This window comes from Stenella coeruleoalba, assembly GCF_951394435.1.
Source record: "Stenella coeruleoalba genome assembly, chromosome: 2".
Taxonomy (NCBI): Eukaryota; Metazoa; Chordata; class Mammalia; order Artiodactyla; family Delphinidae; genus Stenella; species Stenella coeruleoalba.
In genome coordinates, this window is record NC_137147.1 from 140,309,221 (window position 1) to 140,336,691 (window position 27,471).

At 54.8% G+C, this 27,471-nt stretch overlaps 1 protein-coding gene across 5 annotated transcripts in view; it reads right to left on the reverse strand.

The window, feature by feature from the left end:
- The window catches only part of SMAD3 (SMAD family member 3), a 118,385-nt gene that overhangs the window by 7,335 nt on the left and 83,579 nt on the right, over positions 1 to 27,471 (reverse strand). For 4 of the 5 annotated variants that reach the window (XM_079910302.1, XM_079910300.1, XM_079910301.1 and 1 more), the window contains exons 2-7: positions 19,605 to 19,798; positions 18,784 to 18,915; positions 17,427 to 17,501; positions 13,811 to 13,861; positions 3,730 to 3,942; positions 1,565 to 1,702 (exon numbers count right to left, since the gene is read on the reverse strand). In XM_079910302.1, coding sequence (XP_079766428.1) covers positions 1,565 to 1,702; positions 3,730 to 3,942; positions 13,811 to 13,861; positions 17,427 to 17,501; positions 18,784 to 18,915; positions 19,605 to 19,798 — 803 coding nt within the window. Of the gene's footprint in view, positions 1 to 1,458; positions 1,703 to 3,729; positions 3,943 to 13,810; positions 13,862 to 17,426; positions 17,502 to 18,783; positions 18,916 to 19,604; positions 19,799 to 27,471 lie in introns of all 5 variants that reach the window. The other variant, XM_079910304.1, reaches the window with a different exon arrangement.

Sequence of the window (27,471 nt, forward strand, 5' to 3'; positions counted from 1 at the left end):
GACAAAAAAAAAGCACATGCCAAAAATGCCCAAAAAGGTGAGCTGAGGTGACACTAACGGGCCAGCACTGGGCCCCTCGGCTTGCTGTGTGACTCTGGGCTGGTCACTTTCTCTTCTAAGCCCGTGTCTCCCTTGTGAAAGGAGAGGCTGGCCTCAGAGGCCCCCCAGCTCTGACATCCCATGAGATAACATCCAGCACCACAGCCAGCTCTGCCGGAACCAGAGAGAGGGAGAGGGCGGGGCCGGGGGATGGGCACAAAGCCAAGTGCGCATCTGGACTTCCTCTTCTCATTTTCTCTGAGGGGAAGAGGGGTGAAGCGGAGCCCAAGGTGAGTTCCGGTCCCCCGCCCAGCAAGCAGCAGAGAAGCACACAGCCCTAGGCTCATCCTGGCTCAGCCACTTATTAGCTGTGTGTCCTTTGCAGGTAGCTTAACCTCTCTGAACTTGTCTCCTCAGCATGCCTCCTCGCCTGAAGAGCTAGAATAACTGGTGAGGACTAAGTGAGCCCCAAGGTAGCCGTGTGCTCTGTAAACGCAACCACACGACGTTCCAGAAATGGAGAGCACCACAAGCATCTCAAACTCTTTGCATTCTTAAGTTGATCCAGCCCATGACCCACCGCTCCACCATCACCTGCTACTTAGTGAGCAGGAAGACATGCCACACACACGCCGCAGGCAATGGACTGAGCCACACTCTACCCACCGGGCACAGTCCACGCTCTGCGGCTGCACGCCCTGGGAGAAGTGGGCTGCGGCAGGGGCGTTCTGCCTCAGCTTTCTAAGTGAAGAGGCCTTGGATGAGATCATGTTCTTCCGTGGCCTGGTCCCATCATGTTTTCTAAACGTGTCTCCCGACTGTCGTTTAAACGGCCTCCACTGCAGGCAGAGTGCAGCCCACGTGTGCCCTGCCCTCCATCACCTCTGGGCCTTCGCCCATATCGTTCCCTCTGCCTGGGATGCCCTCACGGTTCCCGCCCCACCATCACCCTATGCCTAATGCTTACCTACTGCTCCAAGCCCAAATGCCTTCTCCTCCATGAAGCCTTTCCTGATCCATCCTAACAGTTAAATGTGTTTCTCCCCTTGGATCCAAGAGCACCCCTGGATGCTGCTTGCATGGTGCATAGCACCCTCCCTTGTATTAAACACATTTGTGTCTTTGCCTTGCACACTCAGCTGATGGGTAAGGTCTGTGGGGACAGCAGAAGGACTTTCTGCACCCCTCCATCCCCCTACAGCATCTGGCATGGCTTTAGGAAGGAAGGGAGGAAGGGAGAAAAGGAAGGAAGCAGGCATACTATCTTAGCATCTATGCACACAGTCAATAAACAGGTACCCAGAGATCAAAGGCAGATGTGTCACATGCTGCGTCTGCTCCCCGAAGGTTCGGGGAGGTCACAATAAGACAGCAAGGCAGAAAACCCAAGGGAAGCATCTCCAGATTGTCAGCGCGAACACCCATGAGGAGAAAAGGTAAGAGAGGAGAAACCTTTTTAGCATCCCAGGCATGTGCCGCGGAGGAGAGGACCTCAGGGAAAGGGTGGGTATGTCGGTGGTGGTACCTGGTGGGATCTTGCAGACGGTGGCTGGGTGCCAGCCGTAGCGCTGGTTACAGTTGGGAGACTGGACAAAGATGGCACTGTCGCTGAGGCACTCCGCGAAGACCTCGCCTCCGATGTAGTACAGCCGCACGCCTCGCCCTAGAGAGATTCGGGTCAGAGTGGTCCTGGCACCAGCTGAGGCTACCAGAGGAGGCAGAACTGCAGCCGATGCTCCAAGTGACTGGTTCTCTGCCAGGGTCACCAGGCAAACGGGGCCCAGAGCCCAAGCCTAAACACACGGGGAAGTGATGCCAAAGCTGGGGAGGCAGACGACGAGAGGAAAGAGCATGGGTAAGTCTTAACAGCAGCCTCTGCCGATGACCTGCCATGGGCCTCGGCCAAGTTACTCAGCCGCTGAGCCTCAGTTTCTTCATCTGTAAGATGGGGGTAACAATCATACCTACCTCATGGGGCTGCTGTAAGACACACAGCAAGTGCCTGGTGAGCAGTAGTTGCTGCTGCTGCTACTACTACTAGGTCCCTTCCCCCTCCGAGATTCAGAAACTCATTTAGTCAGCCTGCAGAGCTCCTCCTGAGGCAGCAGATACCCCAGGAGCCCTTCACTGCAAGGATGGCTTAATCAGTGCCACTCCCTGTAACCTTTCTCCCCTCGATGCATTTTTCTAAAACATTCCATAGCTTTATATCATTTACTTTCCCTTCATCTCTTAAATCCACTCCAGATGGACAGAAATTATTTTTAAATTGGCTCTGCAATTCAAGCAAGTTATATAAACCCTCTGACAACGAGTGTCTGCTCAGCCAGGGGATGTTCTCTTCTCCTGCCTGGAAGGTCTTTGTTCCCACTCCTGGGGGCAGAGGCCCAGAGGGCCGGGGAATGGAGCCAGCCACAGGCGCAACGTGGAGTGGGATGGAAACCAGGCGACCGGCTGCAGGCCTGCCTCCTCGTCCCACCACTGTCCCCGGCCCCGCCACTCCCCAGTTCTTCCTGGCTCAGTGCTACAGGACTTGGCGGCTCACAGACACCAGGGTGCTGACAGACTCGGGGGCCACTAGGAGGCGCCCTGGAGTTATGTCGGTCAAGAGCGGGAGGCGGAGGTGGGAAGACCCAGACCCAAAGAACAAAAATGTTTGGGTAGTTTTTGAAATGTTATATTTAAATATAGAAAAGTATAAAGTGGGTAAGTAAACACCTGTGTATACCACCGAGGATCTTTTTAAAAGAAAACAAGTAGGAAGCTGTCCGGGAAGGATGCAGGCTCAGGGGCAGGAGGGGGCTCTTTGTCACCGACTGTGTTACACACTTGCTGTGTGGCCTCTGCAGGGCTCTGCCCCTCCCTGGGCATCAGGTTATCATTCCCTGGAAAATAGGCGCACTGGCGCAGGCCCACGGCTTCCAAACTTTTCTTGACTGTAAAACCCTCTGTCCAAATAGAATCTTCTGTGAAGGCGCAAGATATAATACAAACAAGAGCAGAGGTGCTCTGGTTCACATGTGCCCAGACCCCTGCTGCCCTGCCCAGCTCCTGAGTTTCCTCTGGAACCCCTTGGCCACCCTGCGTGCCCTCAACAATGTCTGAGAATACCCACCATCTCTACACCATCTCTATGGCCCTTCTAGGACTCTGGATCGCAAGGCTGTGAACAACCTCAGCACGATAATTTTATGAGCAAACCAAGTGACACACAGCAAGGCTTCCTCCTCCCTAAACTAAGTGATCTTTCACCACGTGCTAGGTGTCGGGAGAGAGTGTTAGCAGCAGTGGTGTCCCGGAGGTGGGCAATACTGGTCTCTCCACCTCTTCTAAGTTCCTAGAACAATCATATATGAAGTGAACAAAGAGAATATCATTCCTACAAGGTGGACTATATACTTGTCCACCTATCAGTACTTCAAGGGTATTTTTATTAAGAGAATTGCACGGTTGCCTTTCTCAAGAAAGTCAACTGTCCTCTTCTGTGGCTCTCAAATTTTCAGAAATGGTCTCTGAGTGGGAACGATCAAGCAACCGCAACTCTACCTGTCTGGCCCCTAAACAAGGCAATACGCAGCCTGGGGGACGGGCACGGGGGAGGCGCACAGTGGTGGCTGGTGGGTTCTGGCAGGGGCTGTGGTGGCTGGGGCGCGGGGTGGTGTCACAGGGGGGAGCGCGGCCGCCCCTTACCGATATGCCTCCGCGTCAGCTCCACGGCCGCGTTCCTGTTGACATTTGAGAGCAGCCCCAGGCAGAAGCGCTCTGAGTTGGAGGGATCGGTGAAGCCATCCACTGTCATGGACGGCTGTGAGGCGTGGAATGTCTCCCCGACACGCTGGTTGAGCTCGTAGTAGGAGATGGAACACCAGAAGGCCGGCTCGCAGTAGGTGACGGGCTGCAGGTCTGAGGAGACAGGCCGGGCCGCTGGGTCAGGGGGCCCCCCAGCCCCTGAGCTCCTGGATGGGGTCCCCTAGATGCTCCAGAAGCCTGTTTCCCCACCTCTCAGGGCATTAGAATCCCCCCCCCCCAACCCTTTTACTATGTAAAACTCGCAGGATCCAGCGGGACAAAATCCTCAGGTGTTGGGAGAAGCATTCCACTGGCCTTGGTACTTTTTATTTAGTTGAGCTCACAAAGGCCCTGCCCCGCCCGGCCTGGCCTTGGCTTGAGGTAGTCTTCAAGGAGGTGCTGGGTCAAACCCAAAAGGCCCTGAGACCAACAAGCATCTGGCTAAATGCACCGGACAGGCCAGGAGTGCCCACTGCGGTCTGGCCACACCATCTGCCTCTCTCCCAAGGTCCCCAGAGTAACCCATGCTGATCTCTGCCTCCCAGAAGGGCTTGCAGCTTCTGGCTCTGCCTGGTCGTGGGCTAACTCCTAGCCTGTCGGGCGGCAGCGTCCAAGCCTGTGAAATGACAAGGCTGGTGCGGCCCAGGGGGTCACGTCTACAGCCACACACCAGGCACCAGGCACCGTCTGCAGAGTGAACTGGGTCCCTGCCTTTTATTGCGGAAACTATCTTCCAAATGTATCCAGATGCCATCTGTCGGGGTGGCTAAGACACAAACTCACCTAAAAGCAGCTCTGAATTTATCCTAGTTGTCAGTCTGTGTCTCGGTCAAGGGCTCCTCAGAGCAAACTGCTGGTTCTCAGAAGAGGTGGGAACCCCTGAAACAGAGGTTTCCCCTCACGTGCCTCCACGTTACCTTTCCCGTGATTCCCTACGCCTCCTGTCACCTCCAGCTGTTCCAGGCTCCACACCTGCCCAGGTACCCCTGCCCTCCTCCTGCCCGTCTGTGTGTCATCTCCCACCTTAGGGTCCATCCTCTTGGCCCTGGGCCGGGCCCTCGTCCTTCCTCACTTGCAGCAGTGCCACGCCTCTGACAGGACTCCCCAGCACTCCAGCCAGCCCTTCCAGCTGCTTCTCTGGTCTGCACTGCTCCCCGGGCCACATCCTGCTCTCTGCCTACTTGAATCCCACCATCTGCTGGCGAATCAGGGATTCTGCTGCTCTCATTCCTCCGCCTCAGACCTCCAGCCTGAGTCACTTGCTCTGGCTCTTACATAGACGTGGAGCCGCCTGGTCACTCAGGGCGTGACTTTGTGGGAGCCAGTGAGAGTGATGGGAAGGGCTCGCCGTGCCAAGTCTCAGCACTGGCCCGAGACCCCTGCTCACTGCCCGCCGAGCAACTTCCCAGAGCGAGAACCCACGAGAACCTCTGCTCAGCTCACCAGACCTCTGAAAGTGCGTAAAGCCCAGGAGAGGCCCGGGTCCCCCTGCAGGGCAAAGTGGCCCTGATCTCCTTCTGGGGTCTACGCCCATGATCCCGTCTAAGGGTAAAGAGAAGGTCAGCACACACGGGAGGAGCTGCAGCCCGTGACATCCCTGCACTCAACACACCCAGGAAGAGTCACCTAGAGGGTCAGGACACCTACATCAGGTTTCTCAACCTCGGCACTCCTGAGATTTGGGGCCAGATAATTCTCTGTGGGGAGAGGGTTCTGTGCACTCTAGGATGTGCACAGCATCCCTGGCCTCTACCCACCCGATGCCGGCGGCACACATCCATCTCACCGTCCCAGCGGTGACAGAAAGAAATGCCTCCAGACATTGCGAGAAGTCTTCCACGGGGCCAAACAGGCCCCAGTTGAAAACCACTGCCCTGGATGTTTGACCAGGTCGTGGAGCACAAGCTTCAAGGCCAGATGGACCATCGTCCACCCTCTGCTCAGACACGGACCAGCTGTGTGCCGCTGAGCAAACCAGTTAAGCTCTGAGTTTCAGTGTCCACATCTCCCCCCGGGTCACCAGAGCGGAGAATCTCCTTTATCACCAGGCGCTGTTTGTGGATGGACTGAGATAATTCAAGGGGAGCGCGGGGCACACATCCAGCACTCGATAAATGGTGTTAACAGAAATTATAATAATTTTGGTTATATGAACTTGAAAAGATCCTGTTCTTGTCCTGACCTCCATCCGAAGGGAGCGAAGTGTCCTTGCCCCTTCTTCCCTTGCCAGGGCCCACACTACTTAATGGTGAAAGTGGTGTGGTGGGGCAGGAGCGACCATGGCCCGCGGCCAGTGCCCCCGAGGCTGGGCTGAGCCACGCCAGCCACATCCGGCTCTGGCTTTGCTCGATGCTTGACATTCCAATGAGATAAGCTATATTCTAAACAATGTGGTCACTAAAATGTGAGCTATGTTGCTTTGGAAACCTTAAAAAAAAAACAACCACCACCACCTAAGAAATCCAAGTGCACTCCGAGCCTTCAAAGTGGTCTGGCAACGTGTCAGGGCCAAGAGGTACTGGGGAATTCCCAGAGGCAAGCTCCGCTGACCCTGCTGTGCAACCTGAGGGACATGACGTCCCTCTCTGGCCTCAGTGGCCCAGTCTGAACAGTGACTGCAGTGTACTGGAAGCCACTGAAAGCAGACCATGTAGGTCACGGTGTTTCTGGCATGGGTCACCACGAAGAGGCAGCTATGGCTGATCTGGGCTGGCCTTGGCTTCTCTAGCCAAGTACAGAACAGAGCCGTCTTCATCTCCAAATTATAAAGCCTTTTCCAGCACCCCCTGGGCTTAGTCCAGGCAGAAGTGAGCGAGCTAGGCTCCCAGGAACACTGACTCAGCCCACCCATCAAAAGAAGAGAAGCCAGCAGGCCACCCATTGGGTAACGTGGGGCCAGAACCATATTCTGGGCACGTGTGGGCTGCAAGGTGTCTCGGAATCAGAGAGAGGCTTGGGGTCCTAGCCCAAGAGGCCCTCCCAAGCAGATCTGAGCCCTTATGTAAACATGCCTGCAACTCACAGACACTCACTGAACAGTGCTGTGGGAAACACAGGATGCAGGAGCCTGACACATAATTAAGAAGATGCTGGTTGGGGGAACAGAGCAGTCAGGCCAAGGCAAAGTCTGAAGGCTGCCATTTCAGAGAGTGCTGTTTGGACGAGCCGACCTACATTCAGAAGCAGCACCGCAGCCACGCACTTACTGTTGTCTGCAAACAACTGACAGTCACCTCACTCCCTCCCATCATCCCTCGGTGCTTCCTCAAGGCATGTCTGTAAGAGGAGCTGCAGACCCAAGTATGATCACCACCTCTGGGTTATGCCTTATTTTAAACTTTATTTTACACTTCACGTATGCCCTCATTTCTTTCCTACCAAAGGACTTATCCAGACCATGGTTCCGAACAAGACAAAGTCAGGACCCCGGAAAAGAGAAGACTATAAACAGGCTAACCATGAAGTTACAGCTCCTGAAAGAGCACTCCGCTTGGGTCTAAGCTTCCTAGCAGACAAGGCAAAAAGGGAGCATAATATGCTACATGGCTCTGGTTGGTGGACAGACAATTCTTACTAGTTCTGCAGGGGAAACAAAACTTGTCCTGGGCACTAAATCTTTTTTTTTTTTTTTTTTTTTTTGCGGTACGCGGGTCTCTCACTGTTGTGGCCTCTCCCGTTGCAGAGCACAGGCTCCGGACACGCAGGCTCAGCGGCCATGGCTCACGGGCCCAGCCGCTCCGCGGCATGCGGGATCTTCCCGGACCGGGGCACGAACCCGTGTCCCCTGCATCGGCAGGCGGACTCTCAACCACTGCGCCACCAGGGAAGCTGGGCACTAAATCTTAAATGACATCTTCAGGTGGCTACTCCTCCTCCATATCAATCAGTCCAGCCAGCCAACCTACCCTAGTTTCAAGAGTTTCCCAACAAACGCAGAAGCAATTTTATGTAAGGTTGCTTCTGAGAACCCTGAACATATGCCACGCACAGGCTCCTCTGGGAGGACAACTCTACAGGGTAAAGTGACCTGCCCCAGTGGAAAGTGGTTTCGCTTCTCTAGCCAAGGACTCAGCACACCTGGAGTGGCAGCTGATGGCGTGTGCCCAAGGCCTTCCCTTCAGACGCTTCTGCTCTCGGCCAGACTGCTGAGTCTGTGCCAATCTCTCTTCCTGCAGCAGAGGCGTTGCAGACGCAGGAGCCTCCCGCTGCAGCCGTGCTCGGCCCCCTGTCCCCACCGGTGCGGTGTCGGCCAGACCACTTGAGGAGCACGGGGCACTTAATTCTCGACTGGCCCCCTGCCAGCCTAACGCATTGGCTGGCTTCGGCTCTGAGCCCGATTCCAAGCTGGCACTGACTTTCTGTTTTGTTTAAGGAAAAGAAAACAGAATAAAACCCAGAAGGCAAAGGGATGCCTATTAAAAACACGTGCGAGAGATCCAAATCCGGTAAACGAAAGGGGCGGGGGGAGGTCGGAGCGGGGAAATTAACTTTCTACTATACATCGAAAGCAGGGACTGGGCGAGGGCCGGGAGCAGCGACGCTGTAAAGCTAAAGGTCAGGACACAAACGGCTGCCTTAGTCTGCGCTCACCTGCGGAAGGCGGCTCTGCCTCAGGCCAGGAGGCTTCCACGCCCCAACCGCCACGTGCACTTCCCCTGCCTGGACTGCTCGTCCCCCTCCTCTGCCAGGACGCAACCTTCGAGGCCCAGCGCAGGTGGCTGTGAAAATATCCTCTACCCCTGTGCCTGAGCCACCTGTGTACCTGGGGGTTAGGTCCCTGCAGGCCCAGGCCAGCTGTGTCCCAGCAGCCGGGCACCAATGCCAACTTGTCTCACCAAGGATTAGGCAACAAACCCAGTTTTACACAGAAAAGACCCCACGCTCTTTCAACCTAGGACCAGTTTACTGAAACCAAGAACAGTGGAAAAGTCTAAGAGCTGGACGGACCCTCGGGAGCGTGACGGTCCAGCCGGCAGCCGACGTCCTGCCGTGAAGATGCCTGCCTGTGGTGTCCCAAGCTTACGGAAGATTAAAGCCCAACGAGGCCTCAGAAAAGAACTTCTGCAGCAGCCCAAGACACCTGGGATCGGGTAGGGCCTGTAACGTGGGCCCCTGCCCTCTCTCGGGGCCCAGGGGTCCTCCTGCTACTCTGCCACCAGGGCCCCCTTCTCCTGGCAGGACAGGAAGGCAGCCTCAGCCCAAGGTCCTCCGGGAAACCATCACCTCCTTAAACTCCAGCTCAGCCGCTGCCCCAGGACATTCCCTGGTACCTCGTTTCCCCCAGTCAAGGCCCCTCCCGAGATGTCTCACTTTAAAGCAGAGAACAACTTTACTCACCGGCAGGATCCAGCTCGTTATCTTTCTTCTCTCTCTCCGCCTCCCTCCTCCTTCCCCTCCATTTGCTCCAATCCTTGACCTAAATCCTTAGGAAATTCCAGGTGACTCATCCGGCATGATGTGTAATAACAGGAACATCACCTGCTCACATCCCTTCCCTGCAAAACAAAGCCCTGGGACCTCCCCAGAGCCTGCCCCTGGCCAGAAGCTGAGCTGCCTTTCAGTCACTCATGGGCCGCCTCCACGAGGCACCCCAAGTGGCTTTACTGTGGCAGGAGGTGCCATCTTTTGCCTGGAGGAGGGAGGAAACGAAGCAGCAGCCCCATGTCCTATGCTTGCTTTCTTTTTGTATAATAACTCCTTTACTAGAAATAATAGGTGTCCTGAGATGCCCTGTCTCTCTCCGGGGAGAACTCTCCGCGTGCCTGTCAGCATCCTACTGTTTGGGACATGCCAGCCACAAAGGAGAAACGCAGAGGCAGCTGCTGCGTGCTGCCCACCCCACCACCCTTTTATCCCCACAGGATACCTTTGAACTCACGAGGAGTTCTCTTCTCACTTCTCATCTCTGCAGAACCCGCCCATTGTGTCCTTCAGCACCTCCTCCCCTCCCTGAGGCCCCATCCTCCACCTGACCCTCAGCCTCTTCCTGAGGGGGTCCCGTGAGTCTGTCTTCAGCCCTCTTTCCTTCTTGAGCTGGGTCTCCCTCTCCACTGAATCCATCCACTCCCAGGACTTCAGCCGAACCTTCATCAGTGTTTCCAAAGTGAGATCTATGGGAGGGTCAATGGGATCGTAAGAGAAAAGTGTTCCAGCAGCGGTTGGACCCGTGGGAGAAACGCTGGACCAAACAGGCCTCCTTTCTGCAGGACTCTCAGAGGCTTTACGCTGCGGGTGCCCTGGGGGCCCCAAGAGGGAGCACAGTATAGGCTTTCCAAACTCATTTGATGACAAAATCATGTCTCTGACTCCACTCTGGGCAAGGCTGTCAAACATGCTAATAGCTTCCAAAGCTGCACCTCCTGCCGCAGCCTCTCTCCTGACCGTCCTGCCGCTTCCTGGACACAGGCAAGCAGCGGCATCTCCCTGTCACCCTTCGCCCCAAACGCCGCCCCATCTCCTGGGGCTCTGCCTCAGTTAAACTGAAGCGTCATCGTTTTCCCAGTTAAAGCTGATCAATGAATGCCAATGATTCATGACACTCGTAAACGCCCTCTCCTCTCCCGCTGCCATTTCTCTAAAGCATTCATCTCAGCCTCCTTCAGCGCTACAGCTTCCTAAGTGGGTATTTTGCAGGGGGGGGGGGTAGCCCCAGTAATTTCCCCTAGATTTTAAATTCCACACAGTGGCCAGATTAATCATTATGAAGCTGCCGTCAGATAACCACCAACCCCCAACTCAGAACCCACCATCTCGCCTCATCCTATAGGCAAGACGGGGCTACGTAAGGGCGGCCCTCAGGGCTCTCTTCTCAGCCCGCCAACCCCGAGCCTCATCTTCTCCACTGAGCCTCCCAACAAGCCAGCCAACCACACCGCCAGCTGCCCTCCGAGCTCACCCCGCCCTGTCACGCCACTGCTTCCATCGGCAGCGTCCTTCCCTCCTTCTCTGCCTCACCGCGTCCCACCTGTCCTTCAAGGCCCAGCTCATACAGGTCATCACAACTCCAAGGTCCCCCCACCCTACTTGGCGCTGTCCTGCTGGGCACATACACTTCCTCCCTCCTGTGCGCTGCTCCCTTGGCACCGGGCACAGTGCATCACCGGTGGACAGACACCTCCAGCCACTCCACCAGACTGTGAACGCCTGAACGTCCTCCCCGGCTCTGGACCACCAGCATCAGTACCTACTAGGAACTCAGCGAATGGTGACTGAATGAGTTAATACATAGGAGACACTGGCCACCCTGGATGATGTCCCCGCTGGAATGCCACGGTTTGCTCCTTTGAACCCTCAGGGTACTTCATCTGCACCCACCTCTTCCTTTAATTAATTAATTTATTTATTATAGTTGCAGCACACGGGCTCTTTCATTGCGGCACATGGGCTCTTCGTTGCAGCTTCTCGCTAGTTGTAGCACATGAGCTCAGTAGTTGCGGCGCGAGGGATTAGTTGCCCCGCAGCACGTGGGATCTCAGTTCCCCGACCCGGGATCGAAACCACATCCCCTGCACTGGAAGGCGGACTTAACCACTGGACCCCCAGGGAAGTCCCCCCTCTTGTTTTATATAAAAAGTATTTATCGTCCTGCCTTATTTATCCCAACAAGGCCAAAAGCACCTTCGTGTCAGGGTCTGTGACGCCTCTTTGAATTCCCCCACTTGGACTGGCATACAGTGACCAAGCAGGAAGTGCCCAGAGAATGACTGAGTGAGGAAGAGACAGGTAAGCAGGGAGGGCTCCCAGCCAGGGACAACATGGGACACCAGGGCCCTCACACCTGACATGGGTTCCCAACTGTACGTCAATAGGTGTCTCCTTGAGCCTAGTTCTTCTGAGTGAAAAGGGGGAGAGCTAGTCTAAGGGACCGAGCAAAGGCAGGGTCCTGCTGCACATGGGGGCACAAGTTCTGGATCCCCATGGCCTTCAAAGCCAGCTTCTCCATTGTCTAGCTGCGTGAAGGGGACAAGTTCATTAACCAGTCCGTTCCTTGGTTTCCTATTCCATAAAATGAAAAATCACAGCACCACCCCCTTAGATAGTTGTTACAAAGATTCCGTTAACAGGCATGAGCCACTCTGCACAACACTCAGTGAACAGCAAGTTCTCGAGAAACGTTTGCCATCTTCATCCATCCTTTCATCCCCTTGCAGCTACGGTGCCAGAGGCTGTGAGATGGTAGGGGCCCTACCAACAGTGCTGAACGGGTGAAGGCGGGGGTTCGAGGGCTTGGTAAGCAGAGAGGAAGCCGGGCCTGTCAGCGCCCGTGTCTCGCCGTGAGTCCTACCGGGGCTTGTTGGCTGACTTGTCCCCCACATTCACATCTTCCCAGCCGAGTGGCACCCCCTTCTCTGCCCACCAGGCTTGGAGGCTGTCCCTTCCTTTGGAAGAAACGGCCTAAGAATTCCTGACCCTCAGACGAGAGGCAAGGGAGAACTGTGCCAGCAGGGCACTCTGCCTCGGGGCCAAGTTCAAGAACATGCTGTCATCCTGGTCCACGCAATCTCGAGGGGAATTCACAGCGAGTACCCGCCCAGGACAACCTGCGGCCTGAACCACCAAGTCAGGCAGTGGGGCTGCCAAGGCAAGCATCAGTTCTGATGTCTGTCGACTTCAGGGCGCCCATGGCCATGGTGGGGTAAGAGGGCTCCGCCTCCAGAGCTGAAAGCCCAGAGTCAAGTTCACACTCATGGCCTTTAAGTTCTCAAGGGTTAACACAGCTTCCAGCCTTCAGAGTTTGTGTTTAAAAACTCCATCAGTCCTTTCCCATCGGGAATGTGACCTTCCCGCTGTAAAGCCCAACACTCACAGTGGTATTATTTTACAAAGATGATAAAACAGATCCCCCAAAGTTACAGTTCACACTGCCCACTTGTCAGCCTGTATCAAAAGGTTTTCAAGCAGCTCCCCACGTTCCAAATGAGGACTTTCTTCATCTGATGCTATCAGTCAAGGACTGGGAACAACTGGGAACAAAAGCCAGGCCAATCCACTCTGATTCACCAAGCTTGGATATTAACTCCTTCTTTTCCTGAGCCACAAATCAAACCCCAGCAATACAGGCTGGAAAAGAATCAAACTCACATTTTTCTAAAGCTACCAGACCAACACAGAAAAAAAAACTCCCCTCAATAAAAACTGAACAAATATTTAATTTGTTCTGAGCCCTCCGGCAGGCCCCACGCTGAAGCCAAAGGATGCTCCTGGATTAGAAAAGTGAATCTCAGAAAAATGACCCAGAAATCAAACATCTAAGGGAAGGTTGTGGAAATGATGGCCCAGCTGCTCCAAAACATCATGAGATAATGCAAGATGATCGACGAGTCATCTAAGTACGGAAATGTGTTTACAAAATAACAATGAGAAGACAGAAGGAAAAGATGGATATGAACTAGCACCTCAAAGGCAAAGCGCAAATATATGTGCCTGACCCACAAACATCAGAGGGACCGAGATGAAACAAAAATATTTGTGTTAGGGCAGGGGGATTATGGGTAACTTGGCTTTTTTTTCCCCCCAAATTCCTTATATGGTACTGTTTTAAATAAAAATGACATCATTGTCAGATGAGGTGCTCAGATAAAATCCAAGTAAGTGTATCTGAAACAAGTCCCCGAAAGCCGGGGGCCGCGGTTTGCACCGCTGCCTGTGGCTTTGCGTCAAACCACGCACGGATGCTCACTGACCGGAGACCCTCGTGTCTCTTAAGCACAAGGTTCGGGGCTTTTTCATTCACTCGTGTCTAACCGCCTCCCTGGGGAAATACAAACCTGGCACACGGCTGCCTTCCCTGCCACCACTGTTCTCAGGTTTCCCGTTCTGTGGGTGACCCCAGAAACAATGTAACCAGAAACCTGATGGGCTGCACTGGGCGGATGGTGGGGGTCAGAGCAGGGGAGCCTCAACTTCAGGGCCCCCTCCACACACGGGCCACCAGGCAGGGCTACAGCTAGAGGGGGATTGAGTCATCCAAAGAGCTACTTACCCAAGTTATTGTGTGCTGGGGACATCGGATTCGGGGATAGGTTTGGAGAACCTAGGAGGTGAGACACAGCTGTGAGACTTCGGAAAAGACTGTTGGCCTGGGGAGCCAGAGGACAGAACGTTTGCATCAAGGTGGGGCAGGAAGAAAACCTTGGACTGAGCCTCCACGATCCAGGAGAAGACCAAACCCCACATCCTCGCCTGTGCTTCCCCTTCCCCGGGCCCCAGCTTCCTCATCTGTGGAACCAACAGATGAGAGGATGACCTTGGAGTCTCTCCCACAACTCGATGGTTATGCTTCTCACCAAGCCCCCGGGCACAGGGCTGCTGCATTCCCAGCCTGGCTGCACAGACCTCACACTGACCCTCCCTGTTAACTGAGCCCCCAGAGGGACAGAAGGAGCAGGGAAGCCCCTCTCCACAGCTGCTCCAGACCCCGGGCAGCGAAGGTAAGGCTTGCAGCTGCCCAGACCTCACCAGTCTTGTTCTCACGGCTCAGGACCTGCAAATACCAACGCAGCCTTTTCCCCAGATTTCAGGAAACTCACTGAGCTGCCTCAGACACCCCACAACTCAGCAACCAGCCTGACGTGATGCTACACATGGGAAAAAGTCCTAACAACCCAATTCTTTCTACTCTAATATCGTTCCTCTACCTGTTTTTTCCCCCGAAAAAAGAAAAAAACCCACAGGGAGTCAGCCTTCCGAAAACCAAGTGACTGCTCTTCCGGAAAGCAACACTGGGCTGGCCCCTCCTTTGTCCCTGCACCCATGGGGCTCCAGCTCTGGAGAGCTGCTTATTGGCTGACAGCCCTGTGATTTCAGCCCCGGCTCCACCCCCTGAAGTCTACAGTCCGCGCACAGCTGGGCCTTAAGCTTACGCTGCCTTGAGCTGTTAACGGGGGTCTGCACCTGCTCTTAACTCAGCTGTAACCTTCTTGAGGACCCGGGAGGAACCATGGGTTTCTTTCTCACCCCTAGCACCCAATCTTCGGAGGGATGTGGAAGAGTCACAGAAAGAGCGGAGCTTCCGAATGTGCCACGGGGTCTGGACGTGGTACCACTTATCAGCCATGGGACTTCGGCAAAGTGGTTCGACCTCTTTGAGCCTTGATTTTTTTCCCCTCAGGTATAAAGCGGGGAGAATCCCACCTATCGTGTGATTTGTGGAAAGGCAGTGGGATCGTGCCTATGAAAATGCCTATACCATAGCTGGTACACAGTATGTGCTCAGTAAATGTTGGTCTTCTGATTTGTGCTGGCCCGAATGACGGAGACCCAGGAAGGCAGGGGGACCTTCTCACTGGTCTCAACAGACCTGTGTGCACGTCCAGGGAGAAGCAGGGCTGGACAAGGTGATCCTCGGGCCCCACATGAGGCGCTACCACATCTCAACTGTCAGGGAGGCCAAGTCCATGAGCAACTGGACTGGTTTGAGAGAAGAGCAGAGAATAAATAGGAGACCCCACCCACGGGCTGGCTGGGGTCCACAAAGCCCAGGCACACATTCAATAAATCAGTAATGTTCACAACAGGTACACCAAGGGAGGAGAGGAGGGAGGGAGAGACAGAGAAGGTGGAGCAGAAAGGGAGGAGAGGAAGGGGAAGGAACAAGAGCTGAGAGGGTGAAAATGTGGCTGCTCGTCCCATAGAAGACCCTCTCCTTTGGTCTGTTCACTGTTTTTTTTTTGCAGTACGCGGGCCTCTCACTGTTGTGGCCTCTCCCGCCGCGGAGCATAGGCTCCGGACGCGCAGGCTCAGTGGCCATGGCTCACAGGCCCAGCCGCTCCGCGGCATGTGGGATCTTCCCGGACCGGGGCACGAACCCGCGTCCCCTGCATCGGCAGGCGGACTCTCAACCACTGCGCCACCAGGGAAGCCCAGTCTGTTCACTTTTATAACAGTGAAGGCAGCCCTCGCGTTACTGCACTTTCCTTTACTGTGCTCTGCAGATGCTGCATCTTTTACATAATGAAGGTTTGTGGCAACCCTGCGTCGAGCAAGTGTTATCAGCACGGTGCTCACTTCGCACCTCTGTCCCATTGGGATAATTCTCACAATATTTCTAACTTTTTCACCACTATTATGTTGGTAATGGTGATCTGCGATCCATGATCTTTGATGTTACTATTGCAAAAACGATTATGACTCGTTGAAGGCTCAGATGATGGTTAACATTTTTTAGCGATCAAGTATTTCTTAAGTAAGGTGTGTATACTGCTTTTTTAGACATAATGCTATTACACACTTAATAGACTATAGTGTAAACATAACTTTTACATGTACTGGGAAACGAAAAATTTGTGTGACTTGCTTTAAAGTGGTTGTCTGGAAGTGAACCCACAGTATCTCGGAGGTTTGCCTGTAATCATTCCACACACGTGAAGAGCAACCAGGAGGGAAGGGGGAAAGGAGAGGGAGAAGCAATACAGCATCTGCAGAAATGCTGCTTAGCTGGCTTGCTTCCCATGCCAGCGTTTCATAGCTGTACCCTTACAGCGGTCACTTGGCATTGAATACAGAAAGGTCTTCGAGATGCATTCCGGCTGGGTCCACACTGTCAGCCACCTACCAGGGGTGTGTCGGGGTATGTGTGCTAAACCCCAAGGGCCATGATGCCCAGGCTACACATCAAGTGACCACGTTTACAGTAAACATGCAAGTCTCCCGCATCCTTCTTTGGGGAATTACGCTCTCTTCTGGGCTGCGTGCAGGGCAGGTGGCCCCACGGTGTCAGGCGGCTCTGTGTGTACAAGGCATGCCCGCCGTCAGGAGGAGGGAACATCTGCTCGGCCCCCTCCTCCTCACCCAACCACACGCAACACAGTGCACATGCGATGTGGCAGCTGGGGTTCAATTCAAGAAACTGCTGGTCTGGAGCCAATTTGGTCCCTTAACAAATGAGGCGGGAACATCTGGAGATGTGGCTGGAGATGACTGGGCTGGGTCCCTCACGGCAGGAACACACAGATCACATTTGGTCATCACATAAAAATCGATGCTTTGGGGCCTCGACTGCCACTAGCAAAGACCCTGCCTCTGTTTTGGCTCTCCTGAGCTGTTTCAGGTGATGGAGCCCACCCTCCATCCTACTGCCAGCAGCATCTCATCTGCTTAAAGGCTGTGGGGGCTCCTCCTCAGCCCCCGGCCACACTCGAAGCCTTGAGTGCGGGGCCCTCCTGTCTCTGGAGGAGCACACTCCAGCCATCCCAGAACTCACCAGCTCTCCTGCCCACGCCCCCGACTCTGCCTGGTACACCCCCTACCTGCCCTGATGGCCTGGCCAAACCTACACGTCTCCGACACTCCACTCGAGAGAAGCCTACACTGCAAGGTGATGCTCGGCACCCCCAACACCCCGTCCCCAGGCTGGGTCATGTGGCCCCGCTCTGTGCCCTGATGCCACACGGCCTTCTCCAGCAGGGCACATAGGAGACAGCACGGTGACTGCGGGCTGCCTTGTCGGTCTCCCCCACGAACTGCGAGCGGCTTCGCTCCTCCTCTGTCCCAGACCCGAGCCCAGTGATTGCTCTGTACATACTGGATGGAGGGACAGAGGGAGGCATGGGGGAGGGCGGGCACTCAGGCTTAGGAGCAGAGCCCCACGAGACTCTGACCTGCGTCCATGCTGTGGTTCATCTGGTGGTCACTGGTCTCTCCATCTTCACTCAAGTAGCCTGGGGGCGGGGTTTCTGGGAATTGAAAGGAAGGTGGTTCATTAAATGGCCTCTCTGGTTTGCCTCTTCAGATGCCCTTTGCAAACTCACGCATTCACACCATTATGCCAGGGGGAGGGCGCCAAGGAGCTCTGGGCCTCGAATCTCTGGCTCCCACCTTCCTCATGCCCTTCTTCCTTCCTGCTCCCCACCTGGATCATGACCACCTTTGTTCACACCACCCCTGACTCCCAAGTCTGAAATCCCTATTCCTACAGCCTCTGCCGGGCTAAACTTCTCCCCATCCCTCAAGGTTAGGTTTAAGCTCCGCCTCCCTCTCAGGGAGGCAGTGGACTCACCCCTGCCTCACTCATCTCTGTCCTCTGAAGGGCAACAGCCTCAAAGCGCCCTTTAGCTTTACTATCTACCCGTGTGCAGATCCACGGTTATCTGCTGTCTCTTGAGAGGATGTCTTAGCTCCCGAAGTGGGACGCAAGTTCCGTGACAGCAGAGATTGCGATTTATTTCTCTGAATGACCCCCAGACCCCGACTCAGCTCTCTGCATTGCTGGATGAACAGAGTGGGCAACCTACCCCTAGGGACCCGCACCACCTGTGAAGGATCTGTAAGCCTGGATTTGTAAAGCGGGTCCCTCCTTAACGCTCTGACCCACGCGCAAAGGCCCGGTGCGCTCACTCGGGGTGAAAGGCGCGTCCAAACTAGCCAGCTCTGAAAGCAAGGCGGCACATCGCTGCCCGGCCACCTGCGCTGGGACTGGCTAAGCTCCGCCAAGCAGTTTTCCTGGACGCCCAGAGTGCTGGTGATTCACACATTATTTGCATGTAAATGAGGGGCTTCTAAAAACATTTGCACTCTGCCGGCACAGCCCACTTCTCCCAGTGGAATAAAACCTCCCACCCAGCTTGTAACCCTCCCCGGGCTTACTTACAGGGCCAGTTCTCCGCACACTGCCCGGCCCTCGGCCCTCTGCTCGCCCGCTGCCTCTGCAGCCCCCAGACTGTCGGGGATCCTGCCTGAACTCCAGCCCCGGCCGCGAGGGCGGTGAGAGAAACACAGCGTTGCTATTTCCGCTTCCAAAATAAATGACTGCACTGAGGCCCGGCGGGAGGGTCACGCCGCCGCTCCTCCGTGCCAAGAAAAGCATCATTAGCGAGTGGGGAGCCAAGGCCACGGGTCCTCTCCCCACAGGGATGCAGTTCTGAGTCAGGGGCCTCGGCCCAGCGTGTGCAGAGACCGGGTGACGGGCCTATCTGGCCCCCGCCCCCTGGGCCGGCCTCACTGCCCACGTGTGCATACCTGGAATATTGCTCTGGGGCTCGATGCCGGCGGGGAAGTTAGTGTTTTCGGGGATGGAATGGCTGTAGTCGTCCAGCGGGGGGAACTCGGCCGGGATCTCTGTGTGGCGTGGCACCAACACAGGAGGTAGAACTGTCCAGAGGAAACAGAGCAGAGGTGGATCAGTGTCGACGCCAGGCTGGCACCAAAGCCCCTGCACCCCCAAATGCACCCTTCCTCAGGCCCTTCCTCACAAAGAGGACAGGGAGAGAGGGGAAAGAGGGAGGGAGAAGGGGGAGTGGGGTATAGAAAGGGGGTAGAGGGAAGGGGAGACAGGGAAAGGGGGAGAGGGAGAGGGGGAAGGGGAGAGGGAAGGGGAGAGGGGAAAGGGGAGTGGGAGGGGAGAGGGAGGGGGAGAGGGGGAAGGGGAGAGGGAGGGGAGGGGGGAGAGGGGGAAGGGGAGAGGGAGGGGGAGAGAGGGGAAAGGGGAGAGGGAGGGGGAAAGGGGGAGAGGGAGGGGAAAGGGGGAGAGGGAGGGGAGAGGGGGAGAGGGAGGGGAGAGGGGGAGAGGGAGGGGAGAGAGGGAAAGGGGAGAGAGAGAGAAGGGAAAGGGGAAGAGGGAGGGGAGGGGAGGGGGAGAGGGGGAGAGGGAGGGTAAAGGGGGAGAGGGAGGGGAGAGAGGGAAAGGGGAGAGGGAGAGAGGGGAAAGGGGGAGAGGGCGGGGAGAGGGAGGGGGAAGAAGGGGAGGTGGAAGGAGGGAGGGAGGGAGGGGGAAGTGGGGAGGGAAAGAGGGGGAGGACAATGCCATGTAGGTAGCTGCAGACCCTACAGAGGCGGCGTACCTGGGGTCTCCACCCTCTGATAGTGGTAGGGATTCACGCAGACCTCGTCCTTCTTCATGTTGAAGGCGAACTCACACAGCTCCATGGCCCGCAGCTCATGGTGGCTATGTAGGTCGGGCCATCGCCACAGACGGCAGTAGATGACATGGGGGAGCCCCTTCCGGTGGGACACCTGCAGCCGGCCATCCAGGGACCTGCCGGGAACGGGAGGGGCAGAAGCAGACAGTGAAGTGGGTCTGGCTCGCCTCCTCCCAAGTCTGGCCTGCCGAGCTCCATGAGAGCTCGCTGGCAGAGACTCAGGAAGCTCCCCTCCGCTGGTCTGTCTCACACGCAGAGGGCCAGGAGATCAGAGAAGCTCTGTGTGTGCTGGAAGGGGTCCAGGAGAAGAACACAGAGGCCCACCCAGCAAGGCCGAGGGCTCCCAGGCTGGCAGAGCTGACCTCGGACGCGCCCCACGAGGGGAACGACAGCGAATCATGCTCTGGAACGGTCGGGGCCAGGTGGAGGTGTGCAGAGGGGACAGGGCTGAACTAGGAGACGCGAGTCCTTCAGGAGCCGATGTGAGGGCCACAGTGATGCTGAGGAGGAGGGTGACGGCACACAGCACCCCCCCATCGCTTTCCACACTCACCCAGTTCCTCTCTCACACATGAGAAACCAGAAAAAAAAACCCGACCCTCTTTTTTTCAGTTGGTGTTTGTGATAAGGCAAGGAGGGAGAGAAGGCAACGAAGGGGAATTTTAACTGGTCAGAGGCTACGCGGCAGACCTCTCGGGAGTCCCTCTCAGCGTGAGGGCTGCTGGCAGGCTGCCCCAGGTGTCCCAGTTCAGAGCTAAGGCCTACGCGGTCGTGCGTGAGCAGAGCAGGAACCGAGCCTGTGACTTGGCTCTGCCACGGTCCCCGGCCTGGCTGGGCCGAACCCACCCCCAACGGCAGTGTCCTGTCCCTGTGCAAACCGCGTCTTCCGTGGTGACCTAGCCTCTGAGCAGCTGACCTGTCGCCGCGCCCCCCACCCCAGGCCAGAGTGTGGTCCCTGGTGGACCAGCAGCACGGGTCCACGGAAGCTCGTGAAAAAGCCAAAATCTCAGAGGCTACCCCAACCCACTATATCAGATTCTTCCTCTTTCTAAAATCCCCAGGTCATCTGCAGGACAAGAAAGTTGGAGCAGCGCCACAGGCCATGACGGCTGGGAGCTTGTGTGGCAGAAGCGCCATCAGACAAGAGTAAGGTCGGAGGCAGGAGGCATCTGGAGGGGGGGGGTGAGAGGCTTCAAGCAACGTCAGGTATTAGACAGGTGAGGAGCTTCCGTTCACACAGAGTCCTTTATCTAACAAGTCTTTAATGACCTCCTACTTTGTGTGGCACTAGGGTTACAGTGGTGAGGGAAAGGGAGTAAAAGAGACCACAGAGCGGTCCCTGCTTCCACAGAACTTCCGTGGGCAAGACCGACATTAATCACATGATCAGGACAGCTACAATGACAAACTAAGCGCAGGGAACCACAAGTGCATATGACCCTGGGGACCCTGCTGCACTGAAGGGCGGGACAGGGCATCTCTGAGGAGGTGGTGGTTGACCAGGAAGTCTGAAGGATAAGTAAGAACTAAGTAGTCAAAGGGGTACGGGAGGAGGGCACTCCAAGTAGAGAGAAGAGCATGTGCAAAGGCCCTGGGAAGGTGGAAAACACGGTGAGGAGGAATACCAGAATGAAGGCCAGAGTGACCGGAGAGGAGGGAGGCTGGGGGAGCAGACAGGGGTGCTCCTGCAGGGTCTCAGATGCCATGGTGAGAGGTTCTGCCTGTTTTCTAAAAGCCACAGGAAGCCTCTGAGATGTGTAAGTGGGCTCAGAGTGTGTTTGAGTGTGCGCACGCGAGACACAGGCCCCGTGATAATCCTGGCTGCAGGGACAAGCAGACTGGGGGTAGTGGGGAGTCAGAGTGGGTGAGGTGGATGCTCATCAATAAGGAGGCACCCTTCGTGCCCCGGTCCGGGAAGATCCCACGTGCCGCGGAGCGGCTGGGCCCGTGAGCCGTGGGCGCTGAGCCTGCGCGTCCGGAGCCTGTGCTCCGCAACAGGAGAGGCCACAACAATGAGAGGCCCGCGTACCGCAAAAACAAATAAGGAGGCGCCCAGAGGCAGTACTGCTCTTTCTTCAAGACGGCCCGTCCTAGGACCCCACTGGCCAGCGGGCAGGACTCTTCTAATAGCTGCGCGGGCCTGCTGGAGGGGTATTTGAAGCTCTCCCTCCCTGCCCCCATACAACTAAGGGCCCCCATTTTCCTGAATATATGGAATTTATGGACACTCCGCGAGGGAGGGGCTTGCCAGATGCAACCAGAATCACCAACCAGAGAGAGAGAAACAGGAATCCAATCAAACTCTCCAAGGCACTGGCCTGGGCAGGGGGGAGGACAGACAGAGGTCAGAACAGGACTTGGGCACAGGGACTGACAGGGATCTGCTGACTCAGGGCAGCTCAAAGGATGTAATCACCTCCCTCCTGTGGGGCCCCAGACCAAGGCACCCCGACAGCCCAGAAACAGTAATTAGGAGGCAGAACGAGAGAAGACAGCCTGGGACTCGCCCCTGAGATACAGAAGGCAGATGGCCAGATGTGGACTCATGAGAACTGGGGTCAAGGGGAGGTTCTCCTCTTCTGGCTGTGAGACCCTGGGCAAGTCCTGAAGTCTCCAGGACCCTCAGTTACCTCATCTGTAAAATGGAACATTCTCCCCCCACTGCTGCCCCTGACCTCACGCAGCTCAGTATCCACTCAAAAGTGCTTCGTGAAGCACCCACAGGACCGTTATTCTTCCCCATCACGATGGCCACTCCGCAAACCCGGCCCCGGAGAAGTGAGGCGAGCTGTGGGGCTGAGAACGAGAGAAAGGGAGAGTGGGAGGTGATGTGTGGGGACAGAGAGGGACTCAGCTCTTCCCATTTTCTTGCAAAGCCACCGTGTGCCCATAGATAGGGAAGTGGGCACATCTGCTCTTCAGTGTTGGACAAAAGCCCCAACAAAGAGCCAGCTGGACATCTGGAGTGGCCTCTGCAGGGGGAGGCCGTGGAGAGAGGCTCAGACCAGCAGCGAGGAAAGAGTGGGCTGTGGAGGGAGCCCCCAACCCCTACCTGGTTGATGGAAGGGTTAGCCCTCTTGCTTTAAAAGAAAAAAAACGCAGCGCTATTCCCAATAGCGAGGACCTGGAAGCAACCTAAATGTCCCCTGACGGAGGAATGGATAAAGAAGATGCAGAACGTATGTATGATGGAATACTACTCAGCCATAAAGAGAATGAAATAATGCCATTTGCAGCAACACAGATGGACCTAGAGATGGTCATACAGAGTGAAGTCAGACAGAAAGAAAAATATCACATGATATCACTTATATGTGGAATCTAAAAAAAAATGGTACAAATGAACCTATTTACAAAACAGAAATAGAATCACAGATGTAAAAAAAATAGTAACACAGAGCAGGAGGAGGGGTGATGGTGGACAACGCAAGAGAAGGGTCCCTGCTTCCACGGGGCAGACGGCCTGAGAGAGGGCGCGAAAGGCCACGTTCCCATCAGCCCTGCACTGGGCCTGCGCCTCAGGCAGGGCAGGTGCGGGGACAGGACGCCCTGGGCACTCCTGACGTGGAGCGACGCTCACACGCCGCCCTAACATCCTAACCCCCAGGACTGGGACAGCCGAGCCAGAGACCCAGAGTGACCCAGGGCCTGCAAGGGGGAAAAGGGTGTGGAGTGGGCAGAAATGGGACACCTCGGGGCACACGGGGCTCAGACACGTAATGTGACGGAGGCCAAGGTCTGGGCGTGATGTGGCCCTTATGGGCTTTGGGAGTTGAGGGATGGGAAGGAGAATCAAGGATGTGGTGAAGGAGTGCAGAAGGCTCATCACAACTGTAGGCAGAGACTGCAGTGTCCTGATTCCTCATCCAGTCCTTTCTGCGTTACATGGGCTGTTTCCTCTCAGGGCCTGAAGAGCCTGGCTGTCTACCTGAAGAAGTACGGCAGAGAGCGCTCCAGGCCCAGAGGAAGGAGCAGGGAGAAGGGGTGGGGGGAGTAAAAAGGAGGGGGTGGCAGGGAGGAGGGAGAGGGGACACAGGACGGGATGATGGGAGGGAGGTGGAGGGAAGATGGAGGCAAGTGATGGATAGTGGGAGGGAGATGGACAGGAGGAGGGGGAGGGGAGGAGGGGGAAGAGAAAGGGGGAGGGGACAAGGAGAGGGAGGGAGGAGGGAGGGAGGGGGAGGAGGAGGGAGAAAGGGTGGGAGAGAGGGGCGGGAGAGGCTAAGGAAGTCCTTCGGTCAAATACAACAAACTGAATGGATGCATTTATCCCTGTCCTGCCCAAGACAATGGGTAGGAGAGGAGAGCAGACAATGGGCAGAGAGGAGAGTGGAAAGCAGATGGCCGAACGGGAACAGACTTAGCAGAGTGAACCTGGGAAAGAGTCTGGACTTGGAGGTACCACACACTTGTCAAGACTTGGCTGGGAACAGGAGGATGGGTTGACTGTCTACAGAAGAGGCAGGCAGATCCCAGCTCCTTCCCCCCGGGCCTCCCCAACCCTGCCAGAGACAGGTCTGCTCTCTGCCGAAAATGAATGGAAGAGAGGAGCTCCAGACAGGGCCACCAGGGCACGGCTGCGGGTGAAGGTCAGACAGGGGCTAGGAAACAGGATTTCATGAACGGAGCGCTCAGCTCCCTTGCTTACCCCATCCCTGCCTGTGGAGGAATTAAACAGCTCAGTCCACAAGAAAAGACCTGAAATACTGACATTTGGGGATTCCCCAACTAAACGGCCCTGTTTCTGCCAGTTCTCCCTGCGGGGAAGCCCACCTGCCAACAGGCCCCTCCCACCACCATACACAGAACAGGCAATCGGCTTTTTACTGCCACGCTCTCAAATGTGAACGCAAGGCCAGAATCCCCAGCCATTTAAAGAAAGCCTCTAACAGGAGGCGCAGAGATAGAAATAAGTGGGGGAGAAAAAAAAGAAGTCTGAGACAATGCAGGGAGCAGAAGAAAACTTCCAAATAAAATAAAACAAAAACTACTCTCGGGGAGATGAGCTATTGCAATCCTAAAACAGGAACATTTACAGACTACTGAAAAGCACTCCTGGAAATAAAAAATAAGAATGTAAATTAAAAATTCAAGAGAGACTTGAGTTTTTAAACTACATACATGAATCATTTTGATAGTATAACTTAAATTTTTTTAAATTAAGGAAGGTACAGATCAATGGAAGCTCAGAGAGTCCAGAAATAGTCACATGTACATGGACAACTGATTTGCGACACAGGCCCAAAGACAATTTTGTACAGAAAGGTCTTTTCAACAAATGGTGGCAGAACAACTGGATGGCCACATGCAAGGAAAATGAAATCCAATCTGTACCTTGCACCCTATACAAAAATTAACTCAAGTGGGTCATAATAAAAAGCCTAAAACTATACGACTTCTAATAGAAAACATGGGCGAGAATCTCTGTGACCTTGGGATGGGCAAAGATACCACATCAGAAACACATTCCATTTTTTTTTAAAGTTGATAAACTGGACTTCATCAAAGCTTAAGCTTCTGGTCTTTGAAAGACCCTGTTAAGAGAATAAAAAAGACAAACCACAAATTGGGAGACAATATTTGCAAAAAGCGTGTATCTGGTAAAAGACCTATTTCCAGAATATAAAGAACTCTGAAAACTCACTATTAAGAAAACAAACCACCCATTAAAAAACAAAACAGGTAAATGATCTGAACAGACGCTACACAAAAAGATAAAAAAGATTGCAAAACAAGTGCATGAAAAGGTGCTCAACATCACTAGTCCCTAGAGAAGTGCAAACTAAAATGACAACGAGATGCCACTCCATCATCACTAGAATGGCTGCTACGTAAAAGACTGTGCCACACGCAAGGATGTGGAGCAACGGAAACTTCGTACGCTGCTGGCAGGGATGTAAAATGCCACAACAACTACTTCGGAAAACAGTTTGGAAGTTTCTTAAAATTTCAAAACAGAAACCCACCATAGGATCCACTCAGCCCACCCCTAAGTGCTTACCCGAGAGCAGTGAAGGCATCGGTCCACACAAAGACATGTGCGTGAACGTTCGTCCCAGCTGTATTTATAATGGCCCCAAACTGGAGATGACCCAGTGTTTCCCAACAAGTGAATGAATAAACTGTGAAACAGCCATACAAAGACTACCACTCGGCGACAAAAAAGGATGAACTATGGATACAAACAACACGGATGAATCAAAAAATAATCATTCTGAGCGAAGAAAGCCAGACACGGTCCCGTTTGCGTAACATGATACAGAGTAATTTAAAGTAAAGGAACAATGCAAACTTACGTTTGCATGACGGCGAGCAGGTCAGCGGCTGCCTAGGGATGGGGTGATGGGGGCGGGCATGGGAGAGGGCGCTTATCAAGGAGTAAAGGCTACGTCTGCCACCTTGATTGTAGTGGTGGTTTCACAGGTGTATACGTATGTCAGAAGTTACCAAGTTGTACACTTTAAATATGTGCAGTTTGTTGTAGGTCAACTACACCACATTTCCAAAAAAAAAAAAAAAAAGGCAAGGGCTTTGGACTGGATAAACATGGATTCAAATACTGAGTCTGGTCAATAACTATGTAAACTTGATCATATTGCTTATAATGTCTTGGTCTTAATTATCTTTCATCTGAAGTAAGTCCCTTCGCTAGACTGTTGGGAGGACTAAACGACATTCTAGGGAAAGCCTTTGGCATATCGTTAGGACACGATAAATGGCACTAATCCATTGTCATTATTGTTGTATAACTACCACTACTCCTATTACTATGACAGCGCCTGGTAAAGAAGGTTCCCAGTAGGAGGTCCAAAACACCAGACCCCTTCCCCTGCCTTGGCCATCTGTGTGCACAGCCCAGGGGGCCACAGTGAGGCCTCGGGAGGCCTGACGCTTCTAGTTTTCACAAGGCTTCCGGGCTCCTTATCTCAGAGCAGTCTCAACCACGATGCAGTCAGGTCGTAAGTCAAGTCTTGTAACAGTCCCGCCTCACTAGGCACCCGCTGCATCTGAGAGGCAAGGCTCGCCTCCTAGGATCACGCAGCCGTCTGCACCCAGGCTGCAGCTACAGGGCAGCTCTCCTGGCTGCCAGGCTGGGCCCGACGGTGGGGAGACAGGCACGCTCTCCAGCTCGCGAGCACATGACCACCAGGCTGGCCCGGCAGCACCCTCCAGGAGTCATCTGGTCCAGGCCCCTGCTTCCGGGCCCTACAATTCCCAAACTCACGACAAGGAGGGCATCTCATGCACGTCCTTTTATGCATCGGCGGCCACTCCTTTTGGTTCCAAGTCTGGGCTGCCCAGAGCCATCCCTCGTAGGGCTCCTTTTCTCCCTCTGTCCCACTCAAAATACACAGCAATGCTTACCAGAGGATTAATGGTGAATTGGGAGTTTCAGCTGCTGCATTTAATCTAGCTGATGTGTCCGGTACACACTCTCCCCAGCCCTACAGGGTACCAAGCCCATCTTAAGTAAAACCAATAGATAAGTCTTCATTCCGAGCTGACGCTACCATAAGCGTGCTCCGCTGCAGAAAAGGGTCTATGTATGACCCACCCCTCTCCCTGACCCAGCCCTTCCTCGTCGTAACCCAAGACCAGCTGCTGGGGCTAAGAGCACAGTCCCAGGCATCCGCCTCTGGGCTGAGGTCTCGCCCCACACCCAGTGGCTTCCTGATGAGAGACCCCCAAAAGCCTTTCGCCAGCAACCCTCTCAAGCTCCTCTGACAGAGGTTTTATTCCTTAAATATATTCTTCACCAGCCAAACCATTTCCTGCGGCAGGAACTTAG